At 41.0% G+C, this 15,584-nt stretch overlaps 1 protein-coding gene across 1 annotated transcript in view; it reads right to left on the bottom strand.

Annotated features, from left to right (window-relative positions):
* CEP128 (centrosomal protein 128) overlaps positions 1–15,584 on the bottom strand; it is a 195,931-nt gene that overhangs the window by 15,423 nt on the left and 164,924 nt on the right. Inside the window, exon 20 of the mRNA XM_056851842.1 lies at positions 9,866–9,889. Within this exon, the coding sequence (XP_056707820.1) occupies positions 9,866–9,889 (24 nt within the window). The remainder of the gene's footprint in view (positions 1–9,865; positions 9,890–15,584) is intronic.

Here is a 15,584-nt window from a genome sequence, read left to right as displayed (position 1 = left end):
CTGGTATAAATCCTTCAGTCTTTAAAATTAATCTGAGTAACTTCTTGTGGAAACATGAGTTGTTCACACATAAACATCAGGTAATTAATACATCTTATAAGGCAAAAAAAAAAAAAACCTGCAGAAAAGATACCAGTGTTTTCAAAATGTTCATCTGTAATATATTACATAAATTAAGGTCTGGGGAATGTGATCAGAACTTTGACTCCATAAGAAAAGTTAATGGCGATGGCTTGTTTTGCAAAGACCTATCCTAATCAGAGGGATTTGTAGTTTCCATCGAATAATTATTAGATTCCATGGTCTAAAGATCTAGGTCATGATCTAGTCTGTAGCGAAAGTCACTTGCGCTGACCAGAAGGAAGAAGAAGAGTTGGTTTTTATATGTCGACTTTCTCTACCACTGAAGGGAGACTCAAACCAGCCTACAATCACCTTCCCTTCCCCTCCCCACAACAGACACCCTGAGAGGTAGGTGGGGCTGAGAGAGCTCCAAGAGAACTGTGGCTAGCCCAAGGTCACACAGCTGGCTTCATGTGTAGGAGCGGGGAAACAAATCCAGTTCAGCAGATTAGCCTCTGCCGCTCATGTGGAGGAGTGGGGAATCAAACCCGTTTCTCCAGATGAGACTCCACCGCTCCAAACCACCGCTCCAAACCACCGCTCTTAACCACTACACCATGCTGGAGAGTTGAACAGGTATATTCTCGATGGCTTCTTGTACTGTCGGCATAGAGGGGGGAGGAAGGAAAGAGTGCTCTGCTTCACCTTTGAAAATCCTCCATGTTTGGGAATTACACCCTTAACCGAAACATGGGTTTCTTAACATACTCTATGAACAGAAGGCATCTGTTTCCTAAAACATAACAGAACTAATGAAAGCATTTACAAATATTATTTACTTAGAAAATGTGTATGTTGTTTCTCCAGAGACCTGCTCAGAGGCTCACGAAGTAAAACACACCACAAGAAAATCACAAGAACAAAAAAAGTAAAAAATATCATAAAACAAACCAAAATTATGCCATAGGCATAAAAACACAATAAAAACATTCAGCCAATTAAAACGGCATCTATAAAACAGCCCTTAGCAGCAGGCCATAACAGCCACCATTAATAAGAGGGAATCCTGCAATTAAAATGTTCTGGCCTGGCTCCTAAAGCGCAGTAAACTAGGTGTAAGGTGAACCTCAAGAGGGAAGGAATTCCAAAGGTGAGGTGCCACCACTGAAAAAGCCCTGACTCTGGTTGTCACTCACCTCACTTCTGCCGGGTTGGGGGGAGAGATCATGGCTTGGGGAAAGTATCTTAGCAGGAGGGCTGGACTGTATGGGAAAAGGCAGTGCTTCAGGTATCCTATTCCCAAGCCATTTAAGGGCTGTGTCCAGAACCGAAGAGGCAGCCAATGTAGATTTTTTTAGGACAGGACAGATATGAGTCCTACATTCAAGCCCTGATAATAGACTGGCCCTTCCATTTAGAACCAACTGAAAATTCTAGACCGTTTTCAAAGGTAGCCCCCACATAATGCACAATAATTTAACCTGGATGGGATCAGAGCATGGATCACTGTTGCCAGATCAAACTTTTTAAGCAACTGCCATAAATGGAGTAGCAGCCAAGGGTGATAAAAGGTGCAATGTGCCACTGAGGAGTCCTGAGCTTCCAACCACAGTACCTCCTAGCTATGAACATGCTTCTTCTTCAGTACAGCCCCTTCCAGAACAGGCTGACCCCTCAATCCTTGGATAGCTTAGTTGTTGAAATATCAGGATGTTATTGATTTTCTTCATTTATGAAGCAAGTGCCAAAAGAGCAATAATTCTTGGAAGGCTATTCTGGAAGTAACACAGCTGGTTTTTGGTGACACACTAACTCTTGATCCACTGATAAGGTTATTGAATTGAAATGGACATTATTTACATTAGAGAAGATAGGATTAGTAAGAAGCAGCAAAAGTATTCTCGACTCAGATACAGTGCTTCCTACCTCCAGTCATCTGTGAAAAATTATTGGGTGTTGTAGAAATGTACCAACCGACTGAGAGAATGTGCAAATATATTAGTGGCTACATACCACCAGACCTTATGAGAGAAAGGGAATGTGCTTATTAATTACTGGAATACATACTGTAAACAACTGTTGTAAGGCAGATATATTTTTATGATTTAATATCTGTTATATATGTTAACTATTAAAATATATAGTATTAACATTGGTGCTGAAAAGGCATGTTTAGAAATTAATATCTGCCATATATGATATATATGTTAGTTTTCTCCATTTTTATGGGAAATGAAAAGAAACCTTTTCATTTACTTAAGGTACTTAGGCCAGCTTCCAGAGAACTTTAAAATGGACATGACCTAGAACAATGTCATCCTGGCGATCTACTGTCTGGTTCATATAGCAAATCTTATAGCTAGCCAAACAGTTTCAGAGCTCCTGGATAATTAAGGTTATGGTTTTTGTTCATAATATACAAACTAAGACACAGTACCAAAGATAGGAGGGAAGAGAAAAGAAGGGAACAAAGTTGCGTGCAGTAAGCAGTTCCGATCCAAAGGAGAACACTTGGGGCACTTTCACACATGCCTAATAATGCACTTTCAGTCCACTTCCAGTACACTTTAATGATTGCTTGCAGGTGGATTTTGCCATTTCACACAGTAAAATCCAGCTGCAAAGTGCATCAAAAGTGGATTGAAAGTGCATTATTTGGCATGTGTGAAAGTGCCAACAGAGTACCTGGAGCCGTGTGAACAGATTCCTCTCAAAAGAGCTAAAGTGCCACTAATCAATTCTTTGCTGGGGCTGAATATTCAGGTTGGAAAGCCTGCCAAACATGAGATTGGTGGAATTTTCCTTTTTTGAGAGGGTTTCAGGTGCATACCTCACAGAGGAGAACAGTGTACACAGGATACAGTTGTAAACATATTTTCCCATTCTGCTAGGGATATGAACAGGGAAGGTTAGGAATATTTCTTGTAATCACCTGCAGAAGTTGTAGCAGGATCCAGAAAGGGACTGGTGCTAGGGGAGAACTCTGGCAGTAGATAGACCAGCGGATGACACCAATTTTGATTCTCCTTAAAAGCTAAAGAAAGTTGGCATATAAAACCCAACTCTTCTTCTTCTTCTAAGTCCATAAAGGGCCAAAAAGGGGAAAGTGAGCTTGCAGTAGATCCAAGAACAGATGCAGGAGTGAGCGTGTGTGGAGAGATCAGAGGCAAAGGCCTTGTGAAGCTGCATCAATATAGAATTCCTGCCAAAAGAATTCGGTACATGAATTCAGGCAGCCTTAGTTTTGGATTGCAAAGGGGTTATATGCATCAGCCATATGCACAAATAGGATGGAAAAAATAAACACAGTCTTTAGAAAATAGCCCTTTTATTGAGGGTTAACCCACTTGGAATTTTAAAACAAACATTTGTTGGCATCCAAATCTAAGAAAGAAAATAATTAAAAGCCAAAAGAACTGAACTTACAGTCTAGACTCCAGATGTCTTTGGATCGGATAAAGACACATTTTCATAATATTAAAAGTATGCCTGGACTCCCCCCACACACACACACACAAGTGCAATTCACCCCACTTCACATGCATGATCATACAAACTTCCCTGGGGTAAACATAGTAGTTTATTTATTTAAAAGTTCAACTGCAGAAAAGATGGAAGCAACAGTAATACTATCTTGAGCTGTCAATTCTCAATGGATTATCAACTGCTTTGTGGACCTCTCTGCAGCACTCGTTTCAACAAATTTCATTAGTGTGTATCCTAGTGTAGGATGGAGGAACTTCCTTCAGCCTAAAGGAGCCTTCCTCCAAGCTAAGTTAGGAAACTTCTTCCAACTTAAGCGCTCTTCTTTTGACAGAAGAGCCACTCAAGTTGTGGGAAGGCTTCTTGGCCTGGAATTCAAATGTTGTTCATTGAAGAGATAGGATACATGCTAGTGTCTGTTAGCCCAGTCCAGTTTCTGCTACAGTCAATGCAAATATGATTTAAAAGTTATGTGTGTGTGTGGAAAGTGCCATCAAGTCACAGCTGATTTATGGCAATCCCATAGGGTTTTCAAGGCAAGAGACGTTCAGAGGTGGTTTACCATCGCCTGCCCCTTTGCGGGCTGAGAGAGTTCTGAGAGAACTGTGACAGGCCCAAAGACACCCAGCAAGCTTCATGTGGAGGAGCTGGGAATTGAACCTGGCTCTCCAGATTTGAGTCTGCCACTCTTAACCACTACACCACCCTGGCTCTTGTAATTCTATGTAGCCCTTTATGATATGACTCACCTGAATCACAGGTCTTTCATTCAGGCTTAAGAACAAACAATCACGGCATGCAGATAAAACCAGCACACATGTTGAAATGCCATGATTTGTTAAAAGTTCTCACAATAAGTCATTACAGATCAAGAAGACAACCGACTTCTAATTAGGACTTGCTACTATTCCTCACCCTAGACTGCGCAAATTCTTTACTCTCAAATATGATCTGTCATCATCTAATAAAATGTATGACATTGTATTTTAGTACTATATACTTAAAACCCAGCAAATGTAAAATGTAGGGTGGTACAGGGGAAAATATCTAAACGTTTTCTTTAGTTAATTTTAGAATGAGTGTGTTTAAAAGCATGTTTGTGGGTCGGTTTCTTAAAATACCGCACTAGACACAACATATAAATGGTCTTCTACATAGCTCAGTGGCATCTTCTGACCTCTGAATATTCAAATCTGAAGAAAAACAGCCATTTAGTATACAAACAGCACAAAATTCTTAAAGAAAGTTGCAAGGACTGAACACAGAGCCTTCCTTAAAATACATATGCACACTATAAGGAATCAAGCCATACCCCCAAAAAAACCTCTCCCCTGCCTGAGGTTACTGCATGCAAATCTATAGATTTCAGAACTCCTGTTAGATTGAGAAATGAAGAATGGCAGCTACAAAAATTACAGTTCCTCATAATGAGCCAGGATCTTTTCTGTAATTAAAGTTTTGCACCCAGCTTTGGTCCTCTGCAATTTGTAAAACATACTCACGTTATCTTTGCAATATCAAAGAGTAGCATTTTATCTGGAGATTGCACTGCGACTTGGAAAGCAGTCAGAGCAAGATCATAACGGTAGGCGACTTCTTAGAAGCAGCGCATTTGAAACTTACGTTTTGATCTCTACACGTTGCAAAATGTTATAAAGTTTAGGCTTTCTGGAGGCAAAAAAAAAAAAAAAATCACCACCCTAATCCTATATTGTATCCCACTCCAATTTTAACAAAATCTTTCTAGAAATATGTCTTGCACAATTCAGAAAGAGACTATGGTTGACTTCATGAATTATGTACAAGGGCCACATTCTCATATTTAAATTAGGGGTGCTGAGAACTTTGCTGCAAACATACCACTTATGTTCATGATCACTCATGAGCTGAGCCTCAAGCCCCCAATATGTGTATTAGGGTTGCCAGCTCCGCGTTGGGAAATACCTGGAGATTTTGGGGGTGGAGTCTCAGGAGGGTGGGGTTTGGAGAGGGGAGGGACTTCAATGCCATAGAGTCCAATGGCCAAAGCAGCCATTTTCTCCAGGGGAACTGATCTCTATCACCTGGAGATCAGTTGTAATAGCAGGAGATTTCCAGCCACCACTTGGAGGTCGGCAACCCTAATATGCATGAACAAAATAACTTTGATAACGCAGACTCTGAGGAACACTGCGTGGTAAGCCTTAACAATTACAACACGGTGCATATAAATAACTGACTAGTTTGCTCATGCTTTGCTGATTGTGGAATGGCGCACAGCAACAGCAGGTCTGTGAGGGAGACCTAGGACTCCCATTAGGCTGTGGGGGAAAACACATGTGCGGAATGCTGCTGGCTGCACTGTATCATATGAACAGTCTGAGAGCGACTTGATGAACAGGCTCAAACTGTTGACTATAGGCCATTGTGGTAAGCATTTGGCCACAAAAAATGTGCAGAGGTGCACTTGAGGGATTCTCCACTACATTGTATAGTTTCAGTCAGAGTTTTAAATCCTGAGGTGCTAATCTGGGATTTTCATCTTGACACCATGTTCACAGTTTAATTTTCAGTACCTCTAAGTGTTTTGGAAAGTATGGACTAAATTGGATAATTGGATAGCACTGTTAGATGGATTACTTTCTTCTTCTTCTTTAACTAGATGGCCTGGAGACAAGTAGGAAGGTAGGGTAGTGCATATATTATAGCTATATAGTCGTTTGCCATTTGTCTTTCTGATTTTATTTTACTGTCCTTGTGCCATATTCGTCTTTCTTCATGCACTGTACTTTGTTTCTGTTTCTTTTATTCGCTTACAATTTATTTTTAGTCTTTACTGGCTGATGTGTGCCCTCTGGGCAACTTAGGTTCCATATTTTCAGTGTGAGTTACTCAAACTCAAAGGGGCGAATCTTTGGACAAGGGCTAATGGCCACTGCTTTTCCTCCATTCCTTGCAGTAACACCTGTGAAGTGCCATGTTTACAAAAATTACTACCATTGCATGTACAAGTGTGCTATTGCATGTACTTCCCCCTTTCTGGCGCAAAGAACTCAGACACTCATAAACCATACAGAGGGAAAGCAGAGCATTTTCCATCTGAATTGGCCTCTGTTAGTGCGCCCTTGAATATCCAAACTACACACACCATGTAGAATAAACCTAGTTTTTCTTAATGATGAGAAACAAATAAGTTAAAAGCAATGAAACAAGATTTTTCTTCAATTTACTAAATCACATGATTTACTAAGATGTCAAGAAGATTTTGTATTACCCAGGTAAGAAGGAAGATTAGAATATTTATCCTTTCTTCTGTGATGTTTCTGGATTCATCAAAGAAAGAACAAGCTACAACCCCAAGTCTCCAGCGGTGTAAAAGATTTTTGATGCAAGGCATGTCACGATTACTCAAAACTCCCAATAATTCCACAGGCTTCTATATAATTTCAAGGCCTTTATATATGAATGCAATTTTATTTTCATATTTTACAGTACTACAGCTAAAGGTAAATGGCAAGCTATATATATTTTACTGAACATTTAGAGTGCAGTATTATACACAAGCCACAGTAGCTACGGCATGTAGCTTGTACTTTGTTTAAATAGTAAATATATCAATACCTAATTCTGAAAAAGAACACTGCTTGATAATACACTTTTGCCCACATGCAAGCTTCAAAAGTACTGCATCTATACATCTATTGATGCATGTGTACATTGAAGTAGATATTGCTCAAGGCATAACACTCAGATTGTTAGGTTAATACATTAAAAGCACCATGGAAACAGCAAAATCAGTCAAATACAACAATGATAAAAAAAATATATTAGCACCACATTCACTGCATTTTATTCTTTTAAAGAGCAATCTTAAGAAAAGGCTATGAACTGCTTCAGATAACAGCTAGCCTCTACACTGGAATAATGCCAAGATGTGCTGGTGAATAAGAACAACAACAACAACAAAAAAGCCATGCTGGATCAGACCAAGGGCCATTAAGTCCAGCATTCTGTTCACACAGTGGCCAACCAGGGGCCTCTAGGAAGCCCACAAACAAGACGACTGCAGCAGCACCATCCTGCCTGTGTTCCACAGCACCCAATACAATAGGCATGCTCCTCTGATCCTGGAGAGAATAGGTATGCATCATGACTAGTATTCATTTTGACTAGCAGCCATGGATAGCCCTTTCCTCCATGAACATGTCCACTCCCCTCTTAAATCCCTCCAGGTTGGCAGCCATCACCACATCCTGGGGCAGGGAGTTCCACAATTTAACTATGCATTGTGTGAAGAAATACTTTCTTTTATCTGTTTTGAATCTCTCACCCTCCAGCTTCAGCATATGACCCCGCATTCTAGTATTATGAGAGAGGGAGAAAAGCTTCTCCCTGTCCACTCTTTCCATACAACATGCATAACTGTATGAATCTGGGACCATGCCAGTGTTGCAGTGGCAGGACACTGTACTGGGGCTTCCCTGATGTCAGCACAGAAGTGGATGGTGCTGAGGGGAGGGCATGTCCGGGGCGGTGTAGGAGTTAGGGTACTGAGCCTCTCCAGCCCGTGTTCTTGCCCCCACCCCCGTGCCAATATAAAGTCACATCAGCATAATCCCTGGATTAACTGTAAACACTCCCAATGAACACAGTGGGAGAGGGGAAGAAACAATTGCCCCTCACTGCTTCCTGCCATGCCTACAAAATCACAGCACAGTACAAGATACAAAACTAATCACGCCTCTCCTAAACTCCAACAAGGAAGCCCCTATTTTAGATGATAAGGGCCTGCAGCTACTTCCCTCTGAATTCAAGCGGGACACGTTTATAACACACATAACACACAAAGGACTCTAGAGAAAGGGTATGCCGTACAGATAGCCCAGGAAGAAAACAAACATATGATCAGGGCTAGTAGGTTTGACTGCATGGAGAATGTAAATTCTCTAGAGGAAGAATTGGCTAAGAGAAGCAAGAAGAAATGTGCACTGGGTTCAAAAGTTTGCATCCAGCGATGCATAAGTGGAAACATAAACAGAGGTAGTGCAGCTCTGCTTGGCAAGATCTTGTGCAACATCTGGCACTTTTCTCCCTGTATATATTATAGTACTCAGAAACTGATTGTACAAGATCTTGCACAAGCGGAAGCGCAAGTGGGGATGCAATAAGTTTGACTTAGAGCAAGCACAGTCTTTTTCGTGTGTTTCTGCCTGCACAAGAGCTCTATCGCAAGTGAAAATTCTGTGCGGGATCCGAACTCAAGTCTGTCTGAATGACATTGAAACTCACAGTAAAGCCCCTACCTACCAAGTCCAAGATTATTCCAATATGTAGTAAATATTCAGGGTTTTTTTCTGCCTCCAGTAATACTTAAGAATATTAAAATAGATGTGCAATGGCACACACAGCTGGGAAACTAGCTAACAATTCTATATAAATTTTTTTTTAAAAAAAATCCAATTTCAGTGCAACAAAGGGTTGCCAACCTCCAGGTACTAGCAGGAGATCTCCTGCTATTACAACTGAACTCCAGCTGATAGAGATCCGTTCACCTTGAGAAAATGGCCACTTTGGCAATTGGACTCTATGGCACTGAAGCCCCTCCCCAAACCCCACCCTCCTCAGGCTCCACCCAAAAAACCTCCTGCCGGTGGTGAAGAGGGGCCTGGCAACCCTAGGGCAACATCATCAACCAATGTTCTTGCACACATACACACTTCTATTCATCCATTTTGTTATTCATAAGATCCTGAAGGATGACTGAAACAATAGCCCCTCATTTACTTTCTGGGTAGAAATTCTCAGTGAGTTACATTACATTTGTTGATACACTTGCATCTGCGAGAACTCCATCCTAGAGAGAAAAAGGTTCGCTATAAAAAACCAGCGGCTAAGCCTTCATTTTATTTGCTTCATTTTTTCATTTTTCATCTTGCCCCTCCCTGCCATTTTATAACTAGCCCAATGACTTCAGCTTCCCTATGGCTATGTTATTTAATTTCTGGTAAAACTCAAAACCTAGGCACACTTGTCATTTTCAAGTACAAACAAATTTAAAACATTGCCTAATTTATACTTACAGCTGACCTTTAAAATATGGTTGACTTTACCAGCACATTTCCATATTAAGTGACCTCATGTTGATATACCGTGCTTTTTACGTGATTTTTCAGTTTATCATAGCCAACTGGCAAACAAGAACCTCTTATAACTTGGTTTACAGTTTGGAAAATGACTTTCAAATACGCCAGGCCTATTTTCTTTTATGTTTGAGGGTTTATTAAAAAAAATCTGTGTAAGAATTGCAACTGATTTGGAAATAAAGGAACAAAAAACTTACTGTTTCTAATGTTGCTATTCGCTCCTGCAAAGAAAGAAGACATTATGAGAAAGCAAGAAGAGGTAGGTTCAATACATTTTATATATCCATAAAAACAAGGCAGTGCAATTCTTTGTGTAGACCACAGTATAAAAGAATTTTTCAGAATTGCCATTTACACATTATAGCAAGCTTGATGATGTGGCTGCTTTTTTCCTTACTGAAATACAAATGCTCTTTCCTGTCTTAAGCTACCAAGTACATCTTCAGCAACGCACGTACACACACGTTTTATACCACGTGTAATTCTGTTTCAGTGGCACCTAGCGGGCAGCTCACTGATTTTACAGTCTGACTCAATCCTGATCTAACAACTATGGTTAGCGGTAGTAGTTTTTTTGACACAACCCTGGTTGAGAGGGCAAATGCCCAATGAAACCATGGTTTAGCTTGCCAAGCCGAGTCAGACTCCTGAAGACTTGCCAGTCAGACCTACTTATCATTTTGCCAGTTGTGAGGCTAGGGAAAAGAAACTGCATGGTTTGCTCAGTGGTCAGTAAGCCCGGTTCTCCAGATTAGAGTCTGCCGCTCTTAACCACTACACCACGCTGGGTCTCAGGACAGGAAGAAAAACAGTTCCTCTAGGTGTAATTCACTGCATCCTTCCATGATTCTTTAAATTGTGAAGGGGGCAGGCTCCTGAAGTTATAGTACCTTGGAACAACGTTAGGACTAAGGGATGAACAATAAAGGGAATGAGAGGTACCTCCCCCACCACCACCACTCAAGTTCAGGGCTAGAGAGCAGCTTCGTATTCATATAACCCCAAATCTCAGCAGGTAAAGTAACTGTAACCAAGCCTGAAAGCCTTGAGGCTGGGTCTAAGTTAGCAGGAAGCTACTAATTTATCTCTATAGCTCAGAAATCTCACACAATAGCACTAGCGTAGAGGGTAGATTTCCCAAATGATTATTCCTTATAATGTTTAGAGTGTTAGAAAAGGGTAGTTTTCCAGCAAATTTTACAAACTATACTCCTCTTCACAAGGAGAAAGATTAACAAAGGGAAAGTGTTATTTGTAGAAAAAGAAGCAAAACAATCAAAAACCACTTTTCCTGGACTGTTAAACTGAGGTATTATCTAACTAGTTCTTATCAGCTAACAAGTGTGATTGCTTAACCTGGGACTGTGAATGAAAGTTTTCACAGAATCTACTTCACCAGTTCCTTGATAAAGCAGAACTGGTCATCAAAGATTTAAAAGATAAATAAAATCTCTACATCTGATATCAGCAGCCCCAAGTCGACTGCGACTTCACCTCTTCCTTCCACGGGATGCTTTGGCCTGAAGTGTTGGAGTTAGCAGGGCTTCAGATTGCTGACTTGAACAGGTGGCCCATTTATATGCTTCTCTGTGGTCATGGATGCTCTTTCTACTGTGTAGGGAACCATGGGATGCGTCAAGTGGGTTGGGGTTCATCCATATGCCACTCAATAGGCTATAATAATTTAGCCATTGAGTCACGTGCCTGTTTTAGAATGGTATGAGGTTTTCAAGTTTAAGACAGAGTGGAGGCATTTACTTTTTCCAATTATAAATCGATGCATATTTTAGCTGGGCTTCATTTATGGAGGTTAACCAAGCACTTCCTGTTGGGAAGTAAGGTTTTGGAGCAACAAGAAGTCCAATTATGGAAGGAAGAAGAAAAGTTAGTTTTTAAACCCCGATTTTCTCCATCTTTCAGGAGTCTCAAACCGGCTTACAATCACCTTCCCTTCCTCTCCCCACAACAGACACCTTGTGAGGAAGGTGGGGCTGAGAGAGTTCGGCGAGAACTGTGACTGGCCCAAGGTCACCCAGCTGGCTTCCTGTGGAGGAGTGGGAAAACAAACCTGGATCACCAGATTAGAGTCCGCTGCTCATGTGGAGGAGTGGGGAATCAAACGTGGTTTTCCAGATTAGAGTACATCACTCTTAACCACTACACCACGCTGGAAGTATTTGTAGGACAGGGGAATGGTGTGGCTCAGTGATAGAGCATATGTGTGGCATACAAAAGGTCCCAAGTCCAGTTTCAAAGTTGCAATACTATATTCACTGCAACTTTGCCATACCAGATGCTACTGATCGATTAAAACATGATCATTCAGTCCAGATGCAATGTTACTTAGTTTTGACATATGTATGGCTGCTGATTTTGTCAGCAACTGTAGCTGACAAATACAATAATCTTATTTTTGTGATCTTCATTATATTTGGGAGCTGCCAATTAGGTTTGAGGATGCTCAGCTGGTTCTGACTCTTGAGATGCAATTACTGTGCATTATAAGGGCCCACTGGCGGAGCAATAAACGTGAACTTGTAAGTATACATGTATAACCGAGATGCAGAAGCCCTTTGTACAAACACAGCAGGACCTGTGAGCTGGACAACAAACACTGGTTAGCTATCTGGACAGGTTTGAAAAACAGAAAGCTGCCTGTGCCAACCTAAGCAAAGTTACATCCTTCTAAGCTCCCTAACTTCAATGGACTTTAAAGGGTGTAACTCTGTTTAGGATTGCACTATGAGACACATTCTGTTTCCATTTGTTCTATCAGAGCGAGATCAGTAATTTTATTTGATGATATGAGATGAGAAGACCAGGCTTTTATTCTCCCATGCCAAAGCTGAACTTAGGATAAATCAAGTGGTGCCTTATCAGAACCAGGAGATCATGTCTGGCTTGTTTGTTTGTTTGTTTTCTGAGAAAGAGATGGTACAGATATCAAATAAATGCTTTCTTTCGTGGGTTAAAAGAGTGCTTCTCAGTGTTTTATTGGCAATAGGTGGAAAAACTCTGGCCATCTAGTCCCTGTAAACAAAGGCTAGATAAGGCAGCTAGTTAGCTAGGATAAGACAAATAATTATGCACCTGTCCACTTCTCCAAGGGGTGAGAAGCAATTTTGATCTATTTAGCCTCAGCCCCAGAAAGCTTCCTCTTAAGCTCAAATTAAAAATGAGGCTAGCAACCCAATAATTTTTTTCCTGTGATCGTTCACACATGCTCAGAATGTCATTTAAACTGTGGGCAAAATAGCCCTGTGGGCTAAGTTGGTTGTGCCAGCACAATATCCACCAGTGAAAACTCAGCTTCTCTACACAGGCTGTAGCACAGCATGAACAAGACCCTGGACTCATGCAAAGTCCCATGGGAAAGCCTTTAGGCTCACCAACCTCATGTTTAAATCAGGCTAGTCTTCCTTGAACATTAACAAGCCAGCAGCTGAACGAAGAAGAGTTGGTTTTTATACCCTGCTTTTTCTCTACCACTTAAGGTGTCTCAAAACAGTTTACAATCACCTTCCCCTCCCTCAAAGACACCTTGTGAGGTAGGTGGGGCTGAGAGAGTTCTGAGAGAACTGTGACTGGCCCAAGGTCATCCAGCTGGCTTCATGCGTAGGAGTGGGGAAACCAACCCAGTTCACCAGATTAGAGTCCTCCATTCATGTGGAGGAGTGGGGAATCAAACTCGGTTCTCCAGATTAGAGTCTGCTGCTCTTAACCACAACACTACGCTGGCTCTCAAAGAATGGCTAACTCTTCCTTCACATATTAGATAGCCTTCTTGTATCAACTCAATCCTCACCCTTAGGAATAAAAGTCTAAACTATTATTGGTATGTACAAAACAAAGAACTAAGCTGCTTCCCACGTGACCAAAATCTTATATGAGAGTGATTTCTGCACAGATATTTTAACGAACCCCACATATAGACGAGGACAGGGTATTATTGCCTCATGAACTAACAGCTGGGGCTTGCCAGACTATACAGGTAGGCAGCAGCAGATGACCTCCATGTAGAATCCACATGAACTCCTACATGGAAGATACTTCCACGTAACCTGGGCCTGCACAAAATATAATCCATTAAAGCTTAATCTAGGTGACCAGTCCAAGGCTTCTGCATCCAGAGCAGGCAGCAGAAACAGGGCGTTTATTGAGCACCTGGCAGGCTACCATACATAGACTGCATTCAGCTTGAAGGATTTACAAGTCATGCAGAAATTGTCCTAACCAAATTGAAAAGACTTATTACAGGCAAGCACTGAAAGCTGCCTGGTATTTGAAGGAAGCAAAGTGCTGCCCATATTTCTTGGACGGGTTGGAAGATGAAGACAGCAAGAAACAACTTTGTTCTTTAATACGGTATCTTTTCATGGAAGAATGCCAGTGAATTGAAGGCGTAGTTCTAGAATTTCCAATTACCGCATAATGAAACCTAGTAAGAATGGATGTTTTTATCAGCTGAAAAATAGAACCAATTAGCAGATTAGAAAGGCTAGAATGTCAGTTGCCACCCAGTGTTGTGCTCTATTTGTGAATGTGTTTAATCGCGAATGGGCTTCTATGTAGTACGTCCATTTCTTAAATTTTACACACAACGTAATCCAAGAAATGCAGATGGGAAGGAAATTGATTAATTTACATCAATAGTATGGTCAATCACTTTTGCAAACAGACTGTCCTGAAAGTACTTCACATGCTACTTTCTCCTATCACATTCAGAATGAACAATTCAGTCTCACTGAGAGACAGGACAGTATCTTCAGATTTCAGGTGGGGGATTATATGTCTCCACTCTCCCACACTCTGCCTTGAGCAGGACTCTGAAGAGGCAGCATAGAAATGTTCTAAATAAATACATAAACTCCCAGTATGTACAAAACAAGTGCACACGCGTAAGAAATAGAACCACACTAGAACTTCCCAAGGGCTAATTTTTAAGGGCAGGAGAGGCTTTTTTAATTATGAGACCATCAGCATTATTTTAGAAAAGGGTTACCCCAGTTTTTACTCTGCTAATCTAATCTCTCAAAGGACTAGTCCTCGCAGCTGGGACCTTACTGTGAAATGACAGAATCCTAACAGGACCGAACCACAAGATTAATCCGAATATGTAGTTCAGTTCCTAGATCTTTACGCAACGCCAGAGTGGAACTGTTCTTGAAACAGTGTGTAGCCCTTCTAATCTCCAGGCTGAAGTAAACTGTGGCATCAGATTGGTACATGAAAAGGCTGTCATACTGGGATGAAGGAAACCCCCATCCAACAGCTTCTATGAGATGCAATTCCAGCCTTCCCAACAAAAATGGCCAGCTATGCTGTGGGTAGCAGCCAAAAGGGCCTAGATAGTTTAGCGCTGTTTGTAGCCTACTTGGAGGAGTTAGCATTGTGTCTATTTTTTTTTCTATCTCTGAAAAGGAAAATCCTAAAAGGGTAAATACAAGTTGAGTATCCCCTTATCCAAACTGCCTGGGACAAGAAGATATCATTATTTTGGATCTTTCCATATATTGGAATATTTTGGGATTTTTGCATATGCATAATGAGATATGTTATGGGCTCTGGCATTTATGAGACAATTATGCCAATGGAAGCCCTGTATTTTGCAGACTTTCACTATTTAAAGTTGAATGCAATTATAGGCTCCTCAGCTAAGAATGGAATGTTAGCCCTAAATCATTTAGTCTTGAAATATATCTAAGTTGTTTGTAGTAGCAACAGAAATGATTTTGTCTTTGAAATGCTAGGCTGTGTAGGATTTTCCTTTGTTACAGTAGAAACTTGGCAAGCCTAGACATGTCTGACTTTGTGACCCTGGTTGGAATACAATTTTCCTGGTATCCAAACTGTAGCTGCAAAGATACAGCTTAAGGTGGAAAATGAAGACATAAACGGGCTGTTAAAGAGGTTATG

Source organism: Euleptes europaea, chromosome 6, assembly GCF_029931775.1.
Source record: "Euleptes europaea isolate rEulEur1 chromosome 6, rEulEur1.hap1, whole genome shotgun sequence".
Taxonomy (NCBI): domain Eukaryota; kingdom Metazoa; phylum Chordata; class Lepidosauria; order Squamata; family Sphaerodactylidae; genus Euleptes; species Euleptes europaea.
The sequence above is the reverse complement of the archived record's forward strand: the minus strand, read 5'-3'. Positions and strand labels throughout refer to the sequence as shown.